The sequence below is a fragment of the Choloepus didactylus genome, chromosome 3 (assembly GCF_015220235.1).
Source record: "Choloepus didactylus isolate mChoDid1 chromosome 3, mChoDid1.pri, whole genome shotgun sequence".
Lineage (NCBI taxonomy): Eukaryota > Metazoa > Chordata > Mammalia > Pilosa > Megalonychidae > Choloepus > Choloepus didactylus.
In genome coordinates this window covers 78,930,740-78,955,126 of record NC_051309.1, presented here as the reverse complement: position 1 = coordinate 78,955,126, position 24,387 = coordinate 78,930,740, and the positions used below count along the sequence as shown (strand labels likewise).

Below are 24,387 nucleotides of genomic sequence, written 5' to 3'. Positions count from 1 at the left end.
ACTGATTCATGCATGGGCTGTTCTCACGGTTTGGCTGGATGGTCAGGGACTTGGAAGGAACAGAACTGTAAAGTTGGTGACAAAGAAGTCTGGGAAAAGGAATATGAATAGACCTTTCTGAGTGGGCAAAAAACATGAAGATATTTGTGTCCCATGTGAATGCTCACCAGAAGGTGACTTCAGCAGAAGAACAGTTTAATAATCAAGAGGATAAGATGACCCATTTGGTGGCTATCAATCAGTCTCTTTCCCCAGACACTCCTCTCATTGCCCAATAGACTCATGAACAAAGTGGACATAGTCGTAGGGATGGAGGTTATGCATGGGCTCAGCAAAATGGACTTCCACTCACCAAGGCCGACCTGGCCACAGCCCCTGCTGAGTGCCCAATCTGGCAGCAGCAGAGACCCACACACAGTCTCCAATATGGCACCATTCCCCAAGGTGATCAGCCTGCTACCTGGTGGCAGGTTGATTATATTGGACCACTTCCATCAGGGAAGGGACAGCGATTTGTTCTTACTAGAATAGACACATACTCTGGATATGGGTTTGCCTTCCCTGCACGAAATGCTTCTGCCAAAACTACCATCCGTGGACTTACGGAATGCCTTATCCACAGTCATGGTATTCCACACAGCATTGCTTCTGACCAAGGAACCCACTTCATAGCAAATGAAGTGAGGGAGTGGGCACATGGTCATGGAATTTTCTGGTTTTGCCATGTTCCCCATCATCCAGAGGCAGTTGGGTTGATAGAACAGTGGAATGGCCTGTTGAAGACTCAATTATGGCATCAGCTAGGTGGCAATACCTTGCAGGGCTGGGGCAGTGTTCTCCAGGAGGCTGTGTATGCTCTGAATCAGTGCCCACTCTATGGTGCTGTTCTCCCATAGCCAGGATTCATGGGTCCAGGAATCAAGGGGTGGAAACAGGAGTGGCACCACTCACTATCACTCCTAGTGATCCACTAGGTAAATTTTTGCTTCCTGTCCCTGCAAGCTTAAGCTCTGCTGGCCTACAAGTCTTTGTTCCAAAAGGAGGAGTGCTTCCACCAAGAAACACAATAATTCCATTGGTCTGGAAGTTAGGACTGACTCCTGGCCACTTTAGGCTTCTTATGCCTCTGAATCAACAGGCAAGGAAGGGGATTACTGTACTGGCTGGGGTGATTGATCCTGACTATCAAAGGGAAATAGCACTGCAACTACACAATGGAAGTAAAGAAGAGTTTTCCTAGAATACAGGAGATCCCCTAGGGTGTCTCTTAGTATTACCATGCCCTGTGACTAAAGTCAATGGAAAACTGCAACAACCCAATCCAGGCAGGACTACCAATGGCCAAGAAATTTCAGGAACGAAGGTATGGGTCACCCCACCAGGCAAAGAACCACGGCCAGATGAAGTGCTTGCTGAGGGTAAAGGGAACATGGAATGGGTAGTGAAAGAAGGTAGTGATAAATATGAACTATGCTCATGCGACCAGTTACAGAAACGAGGACTATGATAGCATGAGTATTTCCTCCTTGTTTTGTTGAGTATGTTTGTATTTGTCTGTAAAGCAAATATCTTTGTTTTCTTCTCTATCTTATTCCTTTATCATGTGACATAAGCTGTATTGTTCATTTTGCAAGTCAAAGAAAATCAATTCTGATAGTCAATGTCACCCAAGGACTTGCACCCTATTCTCGAGAGATTTAGTGTGTTTCTGGTTGTACGCAGGACAGTGGAGTATTGTTAGGTGAAATATATGTTTATTATCATTCTCTACTTAAAGAAAAAGTATGGCTTAAGGTGATGTGTATAACTACCAAGTTGACAAGGTGTGAACTGTGATAGTTATGTTCATGTGTCACCTTGGCCAGGTGATGGTGCCCAGGTGTCTGGTCAAGCAAGCACTGGCCTGTTATTGCAAGCACATTTATGGCTGGTTAATAAACCAGAAGGCTGGTTTATTAACTCATCGGTCAACTGACTGCAGCTGTGACTGATTACGTCATTGAAGGGCATGTCTTCCACAATGAGAAAATCAACCAGCTGGATTTAATCCAATCAGTTGAAGACTTTTAAGCGAGACAGACAGAGGAACTTCACTTCCACTTTGGCTAGCCAGAGAGTGCTTCTGAGGAGTTCATCAAACACCTTCATCATAGTTGTCAGTTCGCTGCCTGAGGAGTTCATCAAACACCTTTATTGGAGTTGCCAGTTTACTGCCTGCCCTATGGAGTTTGGACTCGTGCATCCCCACAGTTGCTTGAGACACTTTTATAAAATCTTATATTTAGATATCTCTTGTTGATTCTGTTTCCCTAGAGAACCCTAACTATTACAGGGTCCTTCCCTAAGAGTACCCAGCCTTCCCTTTATTCAGGGGGCTCTGTGTCTGTTAACTCTCTCAAGTCTGGGTATTGCTTAAGGGGCCATGACTGTCTGTTTTTGTAATTCAAGGTAGACTTTGTTCACCTGACCTAGAATTCTTCTGCTTATGCAGCTCAAACAAAAATTTAGTAGACTGTCCATCTATTTTACTTCGAGGTATTCCAGGATCTACTAGCCAATGCCATAAGTCTCTGTGAGTCAGATTGTTTTGTCTGCTGCCTTGAGCCTGTTTTCCATTATGGTAGCCACACCCACCTTGTCTTTGGCTATTAACTGCTGCCATGTGGCTTCTGCAGACTCCGGATCCAATTATCCCCATTGTGTTTATTGATTCCAGCTCAGTGACCACAGTTTCTATGGTAATATCTGACCTACAGAGAAGGGCAATTACAGAGCTCTTCAGAGATGATGAAGCTAATCTCACAAATTTAAACCTCACAGTCCTGGAAAATGTGTGTCCTCTGGACATTTCAGGGGTGTGAGAACAGGTCTTCAATGGTAAATCCACTCTAACATTCCAATCTCTCTAAGCCTTTGAATCCCCTCCTCTACATTATACAAGGGCATTTCTGGCATTTCAACTTCAGGTAATGTTGGCCACCTTTAGATCCATGTTTCAGCCAACCACTCAAATAAACCATTATCACCCTTTCTAACCCCTCAAGCTACAACACTGAATGCAGAATCTCTGCTTAGTGTGCCCATATCAATAAATTCGGCCTGATCCAACTTTATATTCCTTCCACTTATCCCACACCCTTGATATCCATAGATTTCTGTCTATATAAATTGGAAAACTCATACAGTTCTTTAGCAATATGGCATCCTTCCTCATGGGTCACACTTTGTACCTCACCCTTCAGGGCCTATTGGGACTTTAGTCTAGTTACAGGTCTTGAAGCAAAGACTGGTGGTGAGGGTGGGTCATGAAAAGTATTAGAAGTATCCCTCAAGCCATTTACCTCAAGACATTCCATTGTAGTTTCATCTCATGAAACAGGACTAATCTCTCTAGAGAGAGGAGTGAGGCTGCTTCCTCAGGGGAGTTGATTATAGGTTTAGCAGGCACTGAAGGGTTAATCTCTTTAGGTAAAGGCTGGATGGTAGGCTCCTCAGGGCAGACTGGTGGCCCTGGAAGCTGTTTCCTCAAAGCAGGCTTGAGGTTTGCCAGCTATATCCTCAGGGCAGACTGGAGGTGAGGGGCCTGTTTCTTCAAGGCAGGCTATTACAGGCTTATCTAGCAAAGACTCAGAGAATTCAGGGTTCCAGTGTCCTCACTGCCATTGTTATCAATCCATATGTCCCCATCCCAAGTTTCAGGATCCCATTCTTTTCTAATCAATGCCTTTATTTAACAGTAGACCCTCTGCGTGGTTGAGATTTTAGTTTATGTTGTAAATCTGCTACTCACACAATGAGACTCTGGATCTGGTTTTCAGAAATTTCAAGTCTGCAGCCATAGGAAATACGATTTTCTTTCGGGGCACATATAGAAACATTTACATCTGTCATACAGTGCTTAAGTTTCAAATCTGAAGCCTTTAGCTCATCCCTTTCTCTATAACTTTACCCAGCATATCTATGAGCAACCAGCCAACATCATATACCTCTTAACTCCGCAAAACTCTGTTAAGTTGTCAAAGGCACTGTCACCCAGAGCCTTGCTTCATACAAGAGTATGATTCAGAGAATCAAATGGTGATATTTTGAGTACCTCAACTGCCCGCTCACACCATGGGCTCTCAGTGTCATCTTGATTATTGGAAATGGAGTCATTAGTGCCTTTGAATCTAATCAGAGTAGAAAACCAATTTTAAAAGCCCATTTTAAGATTCTGTTTCCCAAGAACTACTCCCACTACCAAGCTGTATTAGTAAGGGTTCTCTAGGGAAGCAGAACCAATAAGAGATATCTGTAAATATAAGATTTTATAAAAGTGTCTCACGCAATTGTGGGGCTGCAAGAGTCCAAATTCTGTACGGCAGGATGCTAACAAGTCCAAATTCCATAGGGCAGGTAGGAAACTGGCAACTCCAATGAAGTTGTTTAATGAACTCCTCAGGAGACACTGGCTAGCCAAAGAAGGTGTCAAGGTCCTCTTTCTCCCTTAAAATGCTTCAACTGATTGGATTAAATCCAGCTGACTGAATTTTCTCATTGCAGAAGACATGCCCTTCATTGAAGTACTCAGTCACAAGTGCAGTCAACTGACTGATGATTTAATGAACCAACCTTCTGGTTTATTAACCAGCCACAAATGTCCTTGCAGTAATGGTTAGGCCAGTGCTTACTTTGCCAGACACCTGGACACCATCGCCTGGCCAAGTAGACACATGAACCTAACCATCACAAACAGAAAAAGCCCAGAGAGCTCACAGAGAAATACCCAGAGGATACTGCAGAGAGCTTAGAGAAGAAGCCCTGGGAGAACTTAGATAGAAAAATCCTGAGATGCTAAGAGAGGACCCCACAGAAGCTCAGAAAGGATGCCACTGGAATCAGGAGCTGAAAGCAATGAAATCTAGGAGAGAAGGACCAGCAGACACCAGCCATATGCCTTCCCATGTGACAGACGTGTCCCGGATGCCAGCAGCTTTCCTTCAGTGTTCAGGTGTCATCCTGTTGATGCCTTAATTTGGACATTTTCATGTCCCAAGAACTTTAAATTGTAAGTTACTAAATCTCCATAGTAAAAGCTAATTCAGTTCTGGTACATTGCATTCTGGCAGCTTTAAAAACCAAAACAGAAGGGGTATGGTATATTTAAGGTACTGAAAGAGAAAACCTGCCAACCAAGAATTCTTTATCTGGCAAAAAAGTCCTTCAAAAATGAGGGAAAGTTTAAAATATTTATAGAATTTGAGCAGATTTGCCAATAAGAGACCAACCCTATAAGAAATATAGGGAGTTCCAAAAGCTGAAAAGAAAAGACAGGAGAGAGAGACTTGGAATAGAGTGTAGAAATGAAGATAATCAGTCATAGTAACTAAAAGGGTAAAAGGGGAGCAAAAATAAGATATGATGTATAAAAACCAAAGAATAAAATAGTTGAAGTAAATACTGCCTTTACATTCAATAACATTAATTGGGGTAAATGCTCCAATTAGAAGACAGATTGGGTGGGCAATGTCTCTGATTAACAGTATAGCTATAAAAAAGTTCTTTCATGAACTAGAAGAAATGTACAATGCTATTATAAGGAGTCAATAAGAGAGTGCTATATGGGGAATATACCTACTGTAAACTATGGACAACAGTTAACAATATCTTAATATGCTTTCCAACAGTAACAAATGTACCACACCAAAACTAGGGATCAACAAAAGAGGGAGCTAGGGGTATGGGATGTTTTGGGGTTTTTTTTCATTTTTACTTATTTTATTTATTTATTTATTTATTTATTTTGGAGTAATGAAAATGTTCTAAAATTTACTGTGGTGAAGAATGAACAACTATGTGATGGTACTGTGAGCCAGTGATTGCATACTTTGGATAGACTATATGGTATGTGAGAGGGAAATTTAAAGCTCTAAACACCTACTTTAAAAGAGAAGAAAGGGCTAGAATCAAAGACCTAACTAAACACCTGGAGGAACTAGAAAAAGAACAGCAACCTAATCTCAAAACAAGCAGAAGGAAAGAAATAACAAAGATTAGAGCAGAAATAAATGAGATTGAGAATAAAAAAACAATAGCAAGCATTAACAAAACCAAAAGTTGGTCCTTTGAGAAGCTCAATTAAATCAACAAGTCCATACCTAGACTGACAAAGAAAAAAGAGAGAAGATCCAAATAAATAAAACCAGAAATAAGAGGGGGACATTACTACTGACCCCACAGAAATAAAAAGGATCACAAGAGGACACTTTGAACAACTGTATTTCAATAAATTAGACAACTTAGATGAAGTACACAAATTCCTAGAAATGCATGAACAACCTACACTGACTCTAGAAGAAATAGAAAACCTCAATAGACCAATTACAAGTAAAGAGATTGAATCATTCATCAAAAACCTACTAACAAAGAAAAACCCAGGATCAGATGAATTCACTGGTGAACTCTACCAATCATTCCAAGAAGAATTAATACCAATACTGCTCCAAACTCACTCTTCCAAAATATTAAAGAGGAGCAAACACTACATAACTCATTCCATGGGGCCAACATCACCCTAATATCAAAGCCAGATAAAGATACAAGGAAAGAAAATTAAAGATGAATTTCTCTAATGACTATAGATACAAAAATCCTCAACAAAATACTTGCAAATCAAACCCAACATCACATTAAAAGAATCACACACCATGATCAAGTGGGCTTCTCCCAGGTATGCAAGGGTGGGTCAAGAGAAGAAAATTAATTACTGTAATACAGCACATTAACAAAATGAAGGTGAAAAAAACCACGATTATCTTGATTGACACAGAAAAGGTATTTGACAAAATCCAGCATCATCTCTTGATAAAAACACTTCAAAAGATAGTAATAGAAGAAATTTCCTCAACATGATAAAGAGCATATATGAAAAACCCACAGCTAACATTTTATTCAGTGGTGAAAGACTGAAAGCTTTCCCTCTAAGATCTGGAACAAGAGAAGGATGCCCACTGTCACCACTGTTCTTCAATATTGTGCTAGTAGTTCCAGTTATAGCAGTTAGATAATAAAAATAAATAAAAGGCACCCAAATTGGAATGGAAGAAGTATAATTACACTATTTGCAGATCTATGGAAAGTCCTAAAAAATATACAACAAAGCTACTAGACCTAATAAAAGAGTTCAGCAAAGAATCAAACATCTAGATATAAATTTAACCAAGTATGTAAAGCACTTGTACACACAAAACTACAAAACACTGCTAAAAGAAATCAAAGAAGACCTAAATAAATGGAAGGACATTCTGTGTCCATGGATTGGAAGACCAAATATCATTAAGAGGTCAATTCTACCCAAACTCATTTCAGATTCAATTCAATCCCAATCAAAATGCCAACAATCTACGTTGCAGAAATGGAAATGTCAATTATCAAATTTATTTGAAAGGGTAAGGGGCCCCCTAAAACTAAATCTTTAAAAAGAAGAATGAAGTTGGAGGACTCACACTTGCTTACTTCAAAGTGTATTAAAAAGCTGCAGTGGTCAAAACAACATGGTACTTACATAAAGATAGATATATCAGCCAATGGAATCAAATTGAGAGTTCAAAAATAGACCCTCACATCTACAGTCAATTGATATTTGACAAGGCTGCCAAGTCCACTCAATTGGGAAAGAACAGTCTCTTCAACAAATGCTACCAGGAAAACTGGATATCCATATGCAAAAGAATGAAAGAGGACCCCTATCTCACACCATACACAAAATTTAATTCAAAAATGGATCAAAGACCTAAATATAAGAACCAAGACCAGAAAACTCCTAGAAGGAAATACAGGAAGGCATCTGCAAGATCTTGTAGTAGGTAATGGTTTCTTAAACTTTACAATCAAAGCACAAGCAGCTTTGAAAGAAAGAATAGATAAATGGGATCTCTTCAAAATTAAAAACTTGTGCATCAAAGGACTTTGTCAAGAAAATGAAAAAACACCTACTCAAAGGAAGACAATATTTGAAAACCACATATCCAATTAGAGTTTAATATCCAGAATTTATAAAGAAATCCTACAACTCAACATAAAAAGACAAACAACTCAAAGAAATGGGGAAGACTTGAACAGACATTTCTCCAAAGAGGAAATATAAATGGCTAAAACGCACATGAAAAGATGCTTAACATTACTTGCTACTAGGGAAATGCAAATCAAAACACAATGAAATACTATTTCACACTCATTAGAATGGCCACTAATAAAAAAGAACAGAAAACTACAAGTGTAAGAGAGGATGTGGAGATACAGGAACATTCCTATTTACTGCTGGTGGGAATGTAAAATGTTGTACTCGCTGTCAAAGACAGTTTAGCTGTTCCTCAGGAAGCTAAGAGAATTGCCATATGATCTGGCAATCCTGCTACTCGGTATATACCCAGAAGAAATGAAAGCAGGGACTCAAACAGACATTTGCACACCAGTGTTCATGGTGACATAACTCACTACTGTCAAAAGATGGAAGCAAATCATGTGTCCATCAACTGATAAATGTATAAATAAAATGTGGTATATACATATGACGGAATATTATTCAGCTGTAAAAAGGAAAGAAGCCCAGTAACATGGAATGAACCTTGAGGATACTATGCTGAGTGAAATAAGCCAGACACAAAAGTTCAAATATTGTATGATCTCATTGATATGAACTAATTATAACAAGCAAACTCATGGAGTTAGAGTCAAGAATATAGGTTACCAGGGGATAGAATGGGGGTAAAGAACGGGGAGCTGATGCTTAATTTGTATAGAATTTCTATTTAGGTTGATTGTAAAGGTTTGGAAATGAATGGTGGTGATGGTGGCACCTCATTGTGAGTGTAATTAACAGTGCTGAATTATGTTTGTGAATATGGTTGAAAGGGGAAATTTTGGGACATGTATGTTACTACAATGAAAGTTAGAAGATAAAACATAGGACTGTATAGCACAGTGAACCTTATTGTGGATGATGGACTGTGGTTAATAGAACAAGTATAAGAATGTTCTTTCATGAATTATAACAAATGTATGACACTAATACAAGGTATTAATATTAGGGCAGTATATGGGAAAAATACACCTAATGTAAACTATGGATTATAGTTAATAGTATTGTTTTAATTTTCTCTCATCAATCATTACAAAGGTATCACACTAATGCAAAATGTCAAAAAAAGGGAGAGTTGTGTGGGAACATTGTATTTTTTACATGACTTTTCAGTAAACCTCCAACTTCTCTAATTAAAATAATGACAATAATTAAAAAAAAAAAAAACATTATGCTAAGTGAAAGAAACCAGACACAAAGTACTACATATTGTATGATTCCATTTATATAAAATATAAATATAAATAAATCTATAGAGACAGAAATAGATTAGTAGTTATGCAGGGCTGAGGAAGGATAGAGGGATTGAGAGGTGACTGCTAAGGGGTATGTGGTTTTTTTTTTGGAGTAATGAAAACATTCTAAAATTGACTGTGGTGAAGAGTGCACAACTCTGTGAATATATTAAAAGCCCTAGATTGTATACTTTGGATGGATTGTATGGTATTTGAATATATCTCAATAAAACTGCTAAAAAAAAAAAAAAAAGGCTGCAGTTTTACCAGCAAGTATAATGGAGGGATTATTAATAGTGTCACCATCATCTTCAAGAAGAAATGTTAGAATGGGGGTTAATAAGAACGAGCTGTACGCCTCCCCCTCCCCAGCCCCGAGGATCTGGGGGAAGGTGCGGATCTGTTGGACATCCTCACCTGGATTGGTGTTGATGTTGTCACAAACATTGGGACTGGCGGTTTGATGTGCTGAGCCCTCGAGCATGGGACTTGCCCTTATGAAGCTCATTACCACAAAGGAGAGTCTAAACTTGCATGTAATGGTGCCTAAGAGTCTCCCCCTGAGTACCTCTTTGTTGCTCAGATGTGGCCCTCTCTCTCTCCAACTGAGCCATCTCGACAGGTGAACTCCCTGCCCTCCCCTCTACGTGGGACCCAACTCCCAGGGGTGTAAATCTCCCTGGCAATGCAGAATATGACTCCCGGGGATGAATGTGGACCTGGCATCGTGGGACTGAGAGTATCTTCTTGACCAAAGAGGGATGCAAAATGAGACGAAATAGTTTCAGTGGCTGAGAGATTTCAAATGGAGTCGAGAGGTCACTCTGGTGGACATTCTTATGCACTATATAGATAACACCTCTTAGGTTTTAATGTATTGGAATAGCTAGAAGTAAATACCTGAAACTACCAAACTCCAACCCAGCAGTCTGGACTCCTGAAGACAATTATATAATAATGTAGATTACAAGGGGTGACAGTGTGATTGTGAAGACCTTGTGGATCACACCCCCTTTATCTAGTGTATGGATGAATAGAAAAATGGGGGTAAAAACTAAAGGACAAATGGGGTGGGATGGGGGGATGATTTGGGTGTTCTTTTTTCACTTTTATTTTTTTATTCTTGTTCTGGTTCTTTCTGATGTAAGGAAAATGTTCAGAGATAGATTGTGGTGATGAATGCATAACTATGTTATCATACTGTGGACAGTGGATTGTATACCATGGATGATTGTATGGTGTGTGAATGTATTTCAGTAAAACTGAATTTAATAAAAAAAAAAAAAAAAAAAAGTAAGGACATTGAAAAAAAAAAAAAGAACGAGCTGTACTTGCACATATAAATCACCAGTGGAACTTCTGAAACATTATGATACCCAATCCCCAGACCAGCTAAGTCAGACTCCTTACAGATGTTACTTATATAAATGGATGTGCTTTAGATTCTAAAGCACTATTTTGGCTTCTGTCATCTTCCAAAAAATAAAATTTTGACACAGTTACTGGATGTTAAAAAGAACTCACACAATTAATATTAGTATTAGAATTAGTATTAGTTTTAGAATTAATATTACTGTTAGTTCTTTATTAGTAGTATAATATTAGGGATTAAACAGACCTTTGGGATTTGACTTGCACTCAAGGTAATTAACATCTTTCTTGGAGAATGAGCCTATATTATGTTTTAATCACTGATTTTTATGTGAATGTTCAAAACATATGAGTTTATACAATGCCTTAGAATGTTCTGAGAGGCAGTATGATGTAACATTAAGGTTAAGAAGGCAGACTGGAATCAGACTGCCTGGGTTTGGGTGCTGGATTTAATATTACCAGCAGGTATTATTCGATCAATATAAAGGAGTATGTACCACATAGTAAGCACACATTGTTCATTAGCTAACTGAAAAATGCTGATGAAGGTACTAAAATAATGGTTAAGGGTACTGGCATGGGAACCAGTCTGCCAGGATTCAAACCCAGCTCAATTACTTAACAGCTTTGTGACCTTGGGGGAAGTTACATAACCTTTCTGTGCCTCAAATTTCTCATCAGTAAAATGTACATAATAATAGTTACAGCTCCATAAGGTTGTGAAGAGTCAATAAGTTAATAAATGTAAGAGCTTGACACATAGTAAACGCTTAATGTAATAAATGTTAGCCACTATTCTTTGGTATATTATTGGCTTTTCAACTACACAAAATTGCTTTTTCTTAGAGCCTCCAAATATTTGTTATCATCATGGCTCCTCTGGCTCTGCTTCCCACTCTAAAAGAACCTAAGTCTCAAGCAACAGTCTCTAGTATAGATGGATCTCCAGTGCCATCTAGTGGCTAATAAATTCACCAAATAAAGAATGTTACCCATAAATGGGAAAACTTTCTACAGATATAAATTAATTTTTTAAAGATGAACTAAATCTAATACAGTTATTGGAAATTCGTGGCATGTTTTATATAAATATTTTAATGCATTTTAAATTCAAGTGGGGAAAATTTCAAAAACTGAAAACTTAAAGATTGCTTGGCAAATACAATACCAAAAACATATATATATATATATATATATATATATATATATATGTATATATTATATATATATATATATGTATATATTTTATATATATATATATGCATGAATCAAACAACTGGGTTTAAACCCAGTGGAAAAAAGTTTTTGACATATCAGTGATGCTATCAAACATCTGACATTCTCTAGATCTAAATTTCCTATAACATGAAATGAGAGTGTTGCATATGTTTAATTCCTTTTCTAGTTCTAAAATTAAGTGATTTCATACTAATTTTAATACAATGGAATTATTGTTAGAAAACTTGATAACTCCTAAAATCCTTTCCAACTTACAATTTTTTTTATTATGCAGCTATTTGGAGGGAAAGAATTAGAAATGTGTATTCTTGGGTATAATTTAAATAGTATAAATTATAATATATACTAAGATATTAAGTTTAATTACTGGATAAATTGAAAAATTAATGCCATGTAAAGATCCCATGAAAAGCATCCTACAGCTTTAAATGATTACAAGTTATATATTTTTGGTCAAAACTTACACAAAAACTCAAAACTGTACAGACAGTTCTCTATTTAAAGAGTCCTGATATGCACAAATTTTGGATACTAAAATTTAGTTAAATAACCAGTCCTTCAAAAACCAGTTCAAATGTCAGTTATCACAGTATACTAAATGTAATTACATAAGGTACAAACTCTGCTGCTAGCTCTTCAGTTCACATATGACTATGTAAATATCATCACTTCTTTCAAAGTCTGTTGGTAATGGTTCACTGCATATCTGTAATTTCAGTTCACACACAGACAGCAAAGTGTGTTAGCCTTATCTCCCAGTGATAAACCCACAGGGCATTTTACAAAAGTGGAAAATTGAAAGTGAAGGAATTAGCCAAGCAAAATGAAAGTGCAGCGAGGAAACAAAACATGATAATGCTAGATCTTCCAATCACGGTATCCATTAACAACTTCACATTCAAGTTTTTAATGTCTCTGAGAGATATTTCACAATATTGAAAGTGCAAAGGATAAAATGTTGGAAGCTGATCCAAAATCAGAAAGGACTATGTTAATTCACCAAGGCATAGAAAAGATGCTCACTCCACATCACAAGTTATATCATGAGAAGAAGCCAGCACTGTTCAAACTACTCCTGGTAAGTTTTTAACAAAGAAATAAAATCCTTCAATTCTCAATCTTCCTAATGTTTTAAATCACAGTATACTAAATATTAGTTTTACCATTAGTTTTATTTCCCTATACATTTATAAAGTTAAGTAAGGGAGTTTTTTGATGTTTTGACAAAAATTTTAAAAGTCATGGAACAATGAAGTTTACTTTGCACAGTTTCAGCCTGCACAGCCTGTTTTACCGTCCTGAACTACTGTGCAAGTATGGACTGCCTGTATTACTAAAGCCTAAATTTTTCTTTGACAATTTTCAGTTGCTGTAAGCTTAAGTTATTCCAGAAACTGCCATTTATTATCTAGTTAGTGTAGTAGCTAGTCACCTTCTAAATATATTTCGTAAATTACCCACAATGTCATGATATAATATTGAATGATGCCCTTTCTCCTAGCCAAACCCAGACATATTAGAGAAGAGCATTTTGTACCTGGCAGTGGTAACTGAACTAATATACCACTGACTCTTGGGTCCATGTTCAATTGATCAGTTATATCCAAAAGTTCTTCCTGAGAAACATCCTTAGGCTTTAGAATGATCTCACTATAGATACCTGGAAAAAAATAAGCAAAGAAAGTCACTTTACTAACAAAGATGTGTTTTTTTTAAATGGTGTTTTATACAGTGTGCAACTAGTTTCCACTGCTCCTGTCCTCCTGCAAAGATGATATTCAACACACCATCAGATGGGATTTCTCAATAGAGATATTTTCACCTGATTCACATCCATTTCTTTGGCCCAGTCTACAATGTGACAAATATACTTATTTGTGATAAGCTACTGTTAGATTTGAAGAGAGTAAAAATAACCACTACCACCACCACCACCATCACCACCACCACTCCATAGATGAAGTAAACTAGACCAGATTTATCATTTGATTAAAGAAAATTTAATAAAACAGGACTTTTAATTATAAAGTATTCCTGTGACATCTCACCACAGGATTTGAAATCATACCTAATTGATTCTGTAAGAAATCTGAAGAAAAATAGCAAGAAATTAACACAAATTTGGTAACTGAATAACCTATAATAATAATTATTATTACAAATGTTATTTGAATGATACTTATTTGACAATTATCATTGATAATTACGCACTTTGAAGTAAAAACAGGAAACGAATTTAGGACCAATTAACAACAAAACACATACCCACCTACAGCAGAGGCAGCTTTTATCTTATTTCTGACATATGTATGGCTTGCTGGGTTGTCTCCCACTAAAATTATACTAAGGTGAGGTCTTCTGTTCCCAAGAGAAATCCATGATTCCACACCTTGCTGTATTTCTTTCTGGATTCGTTTGGCCATTGCAGTTCCTGAGATGATAACAGCTTCATGTCTATGGAAAACAAAAGAAGAATTGTAGTATTAGAAAGACAATAAGGAACATTTAACCACATAAATTTAAAGTACAAGAGTGAACGGAACATCTATGATTCTCCAATTGAGCACCCAATATTCGGTGTTTCAATTATATTTGGCACCCATTCTTCAGATTTATAAATGCATTTATAATTTTTGAAGGATTCCAACTCTGCTTTTTAGTTCTACATTATAATCCATTATGGCATACATTTCTTCATTTTCATTTATATATTTTTTAAAATTATTAAATCACATACTCAAGATCTAGACTATATTATTGGCCCTGTTAAAGGCTATGCTTTTTTTTTTTTTTTGTCAGAAGAGGCAGATCAGCACAGCCCAGTTAAAACTGGCACCTATCTTCCAAGCCCTAAGGCTGAGTCAGTTTGCTCTTGGTTAGTGTATCCTGTAAAAGAACCTGAAGTTCTGAGCAACATACTTCACAACTTTTTTTTCCCTTACTCAAGGAAAAATTTTATTCTGCAACCACAGGACAACTACCTAACACCACCTGTCAGTCTTGCCATGCTTGTCATGGATTACAGTGGGGACTATGTCAGTAAAAAAGGTGACTCAATTGCTTCCCACACCATGGCTTCATTTCTAATAGAAAAACTTGCACAAAGCATTACTTCCTGAAGTTTATAGGTACTTAAGTGCGTAAAATGTGCTATACTTTGTTAGATAACATAAAGGAAATGCATTATGGGAAGGCTCTCCTGCTTTCTACAATGTCAAACTTAAAAGTGGTGAATTATGTTGTTCTTGCTGCATGTTTATTTTTTTTAAGGTAACTGATAAGGTATCACATGACTGTCTCCTTCTTCCTGCTGCCCTGTCCTTTCACTATTGAAAAGCCTGGTGAAAGTATAATCTTTTGCACATGATTATTGCACAAAAACATCAAATGTAAGTTAATGAATATCGTGAAGAAGGAAGACGAGGAAAGGAAGAGAGGTGAGAGAGGAAGTGGGAGGCAGAGTTGGGGAAGAGAAAAGGAGGAAAGGAGGAAGACCTCATAGCATCTTAATTCTTTCTAGCACCTTACACTTCTTTTTTTCGAATGAGGGGATCGTGATCATCAGCCAATACACAAAATGCAAACTCACTACCCCTTCCAAACAAGTCAACTGCCCGTTCTAATAGGTTGGTGTACATACGGGTAGAATCAGATCAAGAACATTCCATTTCAGCCTGGTAGCAGTGGTCCATAGCATCCAACAAGGTTCATACGATTTTTATACAAGTAATGTCCTGTTAAGTAGTGATCCACAAGTGTGGTCTATGGACACATGCATCAGAATTGCCAGGGGATCATTGAATTTGCAGATTCCCAGACCCTACAACCACACCCATGATTCAAAATCTCTAGGGGGTAAAGTGCCTGAGAAGCTACATGACTAATAAGCTCTCTCAACTGATTCTTGTACACGACCATGTTTGAGAACCACTTCTTCAGTTAAACTAAAAACTATTTTTAAAGTAACAGCCATAACTTATGGGTAACCAATTAACTGAGAAAATAAACCAATTGGCTAAACAATACAATTACTGGACATTTTACTTATCAGTACACTCTATTTGTATGCTAGTTTTGTCTACTCTTCACTAAAAATTTAGTAATAGGTTCAAGATGTGGAAGGACATGGCAAGTTCAGTGACTCAATCTTGTTCCTTTGTCTTATTTCTTAAATAGACTTATTGAGCTATCATTAATCTTGTAAATTACAAATTGATCATTTATAGGATCTGTACAATACCTGCACAAATTTAAAGTGTACAATTTGATGTCTTAATATACGTATATATCAGTGAAACCATCAACATAAAAAAAAATGAACACATACATCACTCCCAAAAGTTTACTGGGGGGAAAGAAAAGTTTCCTGGGACCCTTTTCTAATCTTAACATACCATCCAACCCTGCCCTTCCCCATACCCAGACAACCGCTAATTTGCTTTCTGCCACAAGAGATTAAGTTTCACTGTCAAAAATTTTATTAAAAATGGAATCATACAGTATGTACTCTGTACTCTTTTTTTGTTTGACTACTTGACCTCATAAATATTTTAGGATTCATTCATGTTGTTGCATGTATCAATAATTCATTCCTTTTTATTCCTGAGGGCTATTCCATTGTATGGATATGTCACAATTTGTTTATTGATTCGATTGTTGTGGATATTTGGGTTATTTCCAGTTTTTAGTCATGCCACATAAAACTAATACAAACATTCTTGTACAAGTCGATGTATGCATATATGTTGTCACGGCTCTTGAGTAAATACCTAGGAGTGGAATAATTAGGTCATTATATGTTTAAATTTGTAATGAATCATCAAAAATGTTTTCCAAAGTGGTCCTACCATTTTATATTCCTATCAAGAGTATGATAATGCCAGTTGCTCCCCACAGTTGCCAGTTCTTGACAACACTTAGGATGGTCAATCTTTTAAATTTTAGACATTTCAGTGGATGTGTTATGGTGTTTCATGATATTAATTTATATTTCCTTAATGACATGATATCGAGCATGTTTTCATGTACTTGTCATCTATATATCTTCTACTGTGAAGTGTCTTTAAATCTTTTGCTCATTTTTAATAGCTCATTGTTTTCTTATTATTGAGCTTGAAGAGTTCTTTATATATTCTAAAAATTCAAGTCCTTTATTATTTATGAGATTTGTAAATATTTGCTCCAAGTCTGTAGTTAGCCTTTTCATTCTCTTAACCATTTTTTTTTTTTTTTTTTTTGAAGATCAGAAGTTCTTAACTTTGATTAACTTCATACTGAAACCAGAGTGATTTTTCCAAATTTAATAATGCCACTTCCCTGGTTATAACCTGACAATACTGTTTATTCATGTAATGAATACACATTGAGAGCCTTCAATGTGCCAAAGCAATAATCTAGTGAACAAAAGAAATTGTCTGCTTTAATGGAAACTGTATTCCAGTTGGAGAAGACATAAACAAATTAAAAGAAAATTTAAAGCAAATATTTAATATATCATGTGTGAAATAATGTAGGCAAAGGGCATACCTGGGGGCCAGGGTTGTAATTTTACATAGGAGGTTAGAATGTCTCTTCTCTGATGAATCAGGTAACATTTCAGAGGAAATGAGGGACCAAGTTGTGAGGATATCTCAGGGAAAAGAATTCTAGGCCTAGGGAACAGCAAGAACAAAGGCCTTTAGGCAGGAGCATGCCTTGCATGTCTAAGGACTAGCAAGGAGGTCACGGGCTGCAGCAGAAAGAATAAGTGGAACAGGTCTAGACATGGAGTCAGAGAGGTCAAGGAGCATCAGATTACACAAGGCCCTGCAGTGCTTCAAAAGGGCGATGACTTTTACTCTGAGTCAGGTAGGAAGCCAAGTGGAAGTTTTGAGAAAAGCAGTGGCACAAAATGACTTTCATCTTCAAATGATAACTCTGCTTAAAATGTGGAGGATGGGATTCAATGGAAGCAAAGGTGGAAGTAGGGGCACCAGTTAAGAGGCCAGTGCAGGATTCCAGGCAACAGATGATGGTGGCTTGGATAAGACTGGCAGCACTGAGGTGGTAAACAGTCTGGTACAGAATCTGTTTTGAAGTAACCTTCAAAAAACATTGGTATTTAGTGAGGTTGGGTGTAGGGTGTAAGAAAAAATCAAGGATGACTCCAAAGTTTTCAACCTAAGCAACCGGGAAAAGTTTGAACTAAAATCCAAATTCCCTATGGCTTACAAACTCCTGTATGAGCTTTCATTAGCCTCAAAGCTAATTAAATGAGTACACATCAGCTATACTTCAGTTCATCAACTGCTATGTTCTCATTTCCAGACAGTAACATATACTATTCCCTCTGCCTGAAATAGTCTCTCTTCCCTTTCTCACATCTCCACCTTCCCTACCAAGTCTGTCCCTACTTAACTCAAACACATTCAAGCCTCAGCTTGGAAGACACTTATTCTGGGAAATCTTTCCTGACCCCTGGACTCCGCTATGAGCTCCCACATAACCCTGTTCTTACCCTTTTGTAGTATTTTAAGTCCATATTAAAATGACAGAATCTAGGACAAGACTCCAAGCTCTGTAGAGCAAAAAGCTTGTTTACTATTATACCTTCAATACCTAACAGTGTGCTTTGCACATTTTGTACCTTTAATAAATACTTGTGGAATTACCAAAGTTAAATTATTTATAGTATTACAATTTGTTGGCATTGTTTTGCAGCCACTGAAAATAATAATTATGAAATAGCAATGTGTGATAATATTCATGGTGTAAAGTTAAGAAAATGAAAATTAAAGATTGTAGGCAGATAATATAACTGTTAAAATGTGCATGCATATGAAGATTAAAAAGGAATATGCAAAATAAAATGGTGATAGGTAATATTTTGAATGTTTACCTTAATGTTTTTTAAATGTTCTCAAAATGGATTTTCTTGAATTATATTAAAAGTGAACAGATACAAAATATTTATAAAACATACAAGAGTTAACAACCTTATGCCTGCTACCCAGTTTAAGGTAAAGTGCATTACCATCAAGTCCTCTGTGTAATGCCTCTATCCCAACCCTTATCCTTTCTCACATTAGAAATGCACCACTTTCCTTTTCATTTAGTCCGTGTTTACATTGTTAAACATTATCTTATTGAATTTTGCATGTTTTTCAATTTTATTTAGATTCATACTGAGCATAGTCTTTCACAATTTGCTCTTTATTTTTTAACTCAACCTTGTTATTTAGAGTCATCTATGTTATCATATGAGATTGTAATTCATTTACTTTCTCTGCTCCATAGTATTCCATTGTTAGAATATTCCAGTTGATGGAAATCTGGATTTTTTTCCAGATGTTTTTGTTTCATGTTTTTATGAATACAAAACATGCTGTTACAGACATTCTTGTTTATCTTTCATGTTATACACAAAAGTTTTTCTAAGGTATACATGCAGAAATGGAAGTGCTGGATCATAGGATAAATTTATGTGTTCAATTTATGCCCACTTGTCTTCCAAAGTGACTGCACTAGTTCACCTATCTGCCACTAGTGTAAACATGTTTCTATTGCTTTACTTCAATACTTGATATTGTCAAAATTTTTAACCTTAACCAGATAGTTCAATGGCATTTCACTATGATTTGGGTATGCATTTCCCTAATTATTCGTTTGGATATCTTATCATGTTTACTGATCATTTGGAGTTCCTTTTCTATGGAATGCAGTCATCTCTTTTTTACCCATTTTCTACTGGGTTATTTACCTGTCTAATTTGTGGTAGTTCTTTATGCATTCAGAACACTAATCTCCCATAGTTACATGTTTGGCAAATATCTTCAGTATGTTGCTTGTCCTTTCACTTACTTTGATTACTTTTAACACAAGTCTTAATTCTAATGTAAAACTCAACCATGTTTTCTAGAGTTCTTATTTTTGTGTCTTAAGAAAACCTTCACTGTCCTGACAAAACATTTGTCACAGAACACAACAGGATTTACAGATGATGATATATACTGCAAGGAACTTTTGAGACACTGTAGTCCCAGTGTTTTGCAACAAAACAAAACAAAACAAAACAAACAAAAACATATATAATGTGATTCTGCAGAGGCCTGGTTAAGAACCACCGATTTAGGTTCTGGTCTTAGATTACCAGGGCTTTTATAACAAATAACAAACAATAGGCTGGCTTAAGAAGCATTTGTTGTCTCACAGTTTTGGAGGTTAGAAGCCTAAATTCAAGGTCTCAGGCCATGTTTTCTCCCACAGTCTGTAGCATTCTTATGCTGGCTTGTTGCAATCTTGTTGCTTAATATGGTATGAAGTGTGTATCAGAACACATGGTCAGCCTGTGTTATAGTTGCCAAATGGCCGCCATAATCTTAGCCAGTAATTAACAATAATGTAGAGTGAATAAAGGCTGATACTCAGAACTTCTGCCTTCAGCTAGCCCCTCTTCTGCTGTGATTCATGGCTCCCTAATAAAGCCAAATTTAGTGGACAGCCCAGAAATGGGGCGATGGGGGAGGTAAAATATCAGAAGGGAGGGTCACTTGTCCTATCTCCTTTTGGGTCACTGAAAACATGTCTACCTTGCAGGAAACATCAACTGAGCAAGTAATGTTACAGGGTACACTGTGTAAAAGGTATCCAAGGGGTCAAAATGATTGTAAATTTGATATGCAGTAAATGGCAGGGGACTCTATAAATTTTTGACCAAACCAACAAACTTTTAAGCGTGAAAATAGGGTATTAAAGTAATGAAAATTACTTGATATGCCAGATAATTGTTGTACGGGAAGACGCATGGAGTCATCAGACTTCCCAAATGGTTACTCAATGAAAAACATGGATGTATGTGAAATATGCAGGGAAACAGAGACAGAGCAGTCAGTCCAGAAATACATAACAGCATTTAGAATAGTCCAAACGTTCTTGCAGTAATGGTTTTTGTCATTTATTGTAACAGGTCTTTGGCCATTCTTTGCTTTTTTATTTTGCAATTGACTCTTTTGGCAACAATGAGCACAATAATAAAATCAACATGCATATTTAATGAAAGTAATAATTGTTTCTCAGGAAAACTGATGATGATGTAATTCACAAAAACATTTGTCTTCATTTATCATCCACCATAGGCATGGACACATCCCTGACTACATGACATAGGTATGCTGAAGAAGCATCAGCACCTATTTCCAAAGTTACTGGTTACAGGGAAACTAAGATGGTGGCTAGGTGAGACAGGGCAAAAAAACACCTCCGTGAAAAACACTAGATAAAAACCAGAAAGTAACCCAGAATACCGGTTACAGCGATGCGCCAGCTAGATGAGGTCTGCTAGTACCACAGGGGCCGTATACTTGGTGAAACCAGGAGTCTGCATTCTGAAATGAGTAAGATGGCTGGAAGATCCGCAGCCACGCGGCAGTGTGGGGAAGCCAGGGGTTGGCGTTTGGAGACCGACTGGTTCTTTAAAAAAAAAAAAAAAAAAAAAAAAAGAGGGAAAAACCCAGGAGCGGCTGCAGCTGTGACAGTGGGAACCACACAGTAAAACACAGCAAGAGGGGGCTGGGCCGGCCTCTCAATGTCTGGCCTGGAGGATAGCCCACTGCAGATACCCTTGGGGCCGGGGGACCGGAGGGGAGAGCCGGAAGCTGAAAGAAACCCCATGGCTTGCAGCTGGCTCCCTGGAGGGCTGGATAAACTCCTGTCCGGGGCCGTGCCCACAGCCCAGAGTCCTGCCAGTTGTCCCGGACTGGGAAGGAGGAACTGTGCAAGGAAGGGGGGGTTAAGATGTCCCGTTCGGCCATGTTTGCATCAGGCTGAGAGCGCGCCTGCACAACCCGGCAGCCTGGGGCTTCCCTTGAAGGACGGCGTGCACTGGTGACGTAGCACAGCATTCCCTCAGCAGAGGTCCTGGAGGATCGCAGCTGGGAGGGGGGGCCCGCTCGGAGAACCCAGGGACACTATGCCAAGTCCAGTGGTTTGTGGGACAGCGAGAGAGAGAGGGTCTGGGGCTGAACTGAAATGAAGGCTTAGACTCCTGCAGCGGCCTTGAATCTACGGGAACCTCGGCGATATGAATATTAAAGCTGCCCTTCCTCCCTGGCCACCTGGACACACGCCCCACATTCAGGGCGGACGACTCCAGCAACACACCCAAACTGAGTTCTCCAACTGAACCCCACAAGAATCATTTCCCCACACACCGCAGGGACAAGGCTGAGAACTGACTTGAGGGGTACAGGTGACTCACAGATGCCATCTGCTGGTTAGAGAAAATGTAAACCACCAAACTATGTTTCTGAAAAATTAGATTGGTATATTTTTTTTACAACTTGAAAGAACCCTATCAAGCAAAGCAAATGCCAAGAGGCCAAAAACGACAGAAAATCTTAATTCATATGATAAAACCAGATGATATGGAGAATCCAACTCCAAACACCCAAATCAAGATATCAGAAGAGACACAGTACTTGGCACAATTAATCAAAGAACTATAATCGAGGAATGAAAACATGGCAAAGGATTTAAAGGACATCAAGAAGAGCATGGCCCAGGATATAAGCAACATAAAGAAGACCCTAGAAGAGCATAAAGAAGACATTGCAAGAGTAAAAATAGAAGATCTTATGGAAATAAAAGAAACTGTTAGCCAAATTAAAAAGACTCTAGATATTCACAATACAAGATTAGAGGAAGTTGAACAACGTCTCAGTGCCCTAGAAGTCCACAGAACAGAAAATGAAAGAACAAAAGAAAGAATGGAGAAAAAAATTGAAAAAATCGAAACGGATCTCAGGGATACGATAGATAAAATAAAAAGTCCAAACTTAAGACTCATTGGTGTCCCAGAAGGGGAAGAGAAGGGTAAAGGTCTAGAAAGAGTATTCAAAGAAATTGTTGGGGAAAACTTCCCCAACCTTCTACACAATATAAATTCACAAAGCATAAATGCCCAGCAAACTCCAAATAGAATAAATCCAAATAAACCCACTCCGAGACATATTCTGATCAGACTATCAAATACTGAAGAGAAGGAGCAAGTTCTGAAAGCAGAAAGAGAAAAGCAATTCACCACATACAAAGGAAACAACATAAGACTAAATTATGACTACTCAGTGGCCACCATGGAGGCAAGAAGGCAGTGGCATGATATATTTAAAATTCTGAGAGAGAAAAATTTCCAACCAAGAATACTTTATCCAGCAAAACTCTCCTTCAAAATTGAGGGAGAGCTTAAATTTTTCACAGACAAACAAATGCTGAGAGACTTTGCCAATAAAAGACCTGCCCTACTTCAGATACTAAAGCGAGCCCTACCAACAGAGAAACAAAGAAAGGAGAAAGAGATAAAGAGAATTTTAACAGACATATATAGAACCTTACATCCCAAATCACCAGGACACTCATTTTTCTCTAGTGATCATGGATCTTTCTCCAGAAGGGACCATATGCTGGGACATAAAACAAGCCTCAACAAACTAAAAAAAAAAATTGAATATACTCAAAGCACATTCTCCAACCACAGAATACAAACAGAAGTCAATAATTTTTGAATTGTAACTCCACTACTTACTTCCTACATGATATAAAATACACAAACTCTAATGACAAATCAGTGGTTTTGAACTCAACGTAAAATGTGTAATTTTAGACAACTATATAAAGGTGGGGGAATGGAGGAATATAGGAACATAGTTTATATGTCCTATTGAAGTGAAGGTGGTATCAAAGAAAAACAAGATTGTTATGGATTTAAGAGGTTAATTTTAAGCCCCACAGTAAATACAAAGAAATTATCAGAGAATATGCCCATAGAGATGAAAGTAGAGTATGGGTTAAGAGAAATGGGGGAAGGGGCAATGGGGAGTTAAGAAATGAGTGTAGGGTTGCTGTTTGAGGTGAAGGGAAATTTCTAGTAATGGACGGTGGGAAAGAGCATTACAACATTCTAAAGGTGATTAATCCCACTAATGGAATGCTAGGGAGGGGTTGGAATGGGAAGATTTAGGCTGTATATATGTTTCCACAATTGAAAAAAAAAAAAAAAGACAGGCTAAATAGATGACAATTGAATGCCAAGGATAAACCTGGATGGGACTGGAGGATGGAGGACAGGAGGCTCAAAGGGACACAGTTAAGACACAAGGAAAAGGAAACACAGAATGTAAGCTTTGTATCATTGTTGAATCTCCTGTACTTCTTAGCTGTGCTTAATGGGACTGCATAAAAGAATGTTCTCGTTCATGGGAAGTGCATATGTGAATTATAGTGTTTGTTCAAGGATGTGTGCAGCTAGCTCTCATATGTTCAGAAGACAGAGCAATAGATGATGCATGATAGGGAGGGAGGGAAAGAAATAGCGATGTGACAGCATGTTAAAGTTGGTGGATTGGGCTATTGGGAGAGGGGGGTCAGGGTATGATGGAGTTCTGTGTA

General features: G+C 37.6%; 1 protein-coding gene across 2 annotated transcripts in view; it reads right to left on the bottom strand.

Moving 5' to 3' along the window:
- MTHFD2L (methylenetetrahydrofolate dehydrogenase (NADP+ dependent) 2 like) overlaps positions 1-21,396 on the bottom strand; it is a 149,847-nt gene extending 128,451 nt beyond the window's left edge. Inside the window, exons 1-3 of one of the 2 annotated variants that reach the window (XM_037829974.1) lie at positions 17,494-21,396; positions 14,237-14,421; positions 13,505-13,627 (exon numbers count right to left, since the gene is read on the bottom strand). In XM_037829974.1, coding sequence (XP_037685902.1) covers positions 13,505-13,627; positions 14,237-14,421; positions 17,494-17,561 — 376 coding nt within the window. In that variant the 5' untranslated portion in view covers positions 17,562-21,396. The remainder of the gene's footprint in view (positions 1-13,504; positions 13,628-14,236; positions 14,422-17,493) is intronic. The other variant, XM_037829973.1, reaches the window with a different exon arrangement.
- Positions 21,397-24,387: the final 2,991 nt, after the last annotated feature.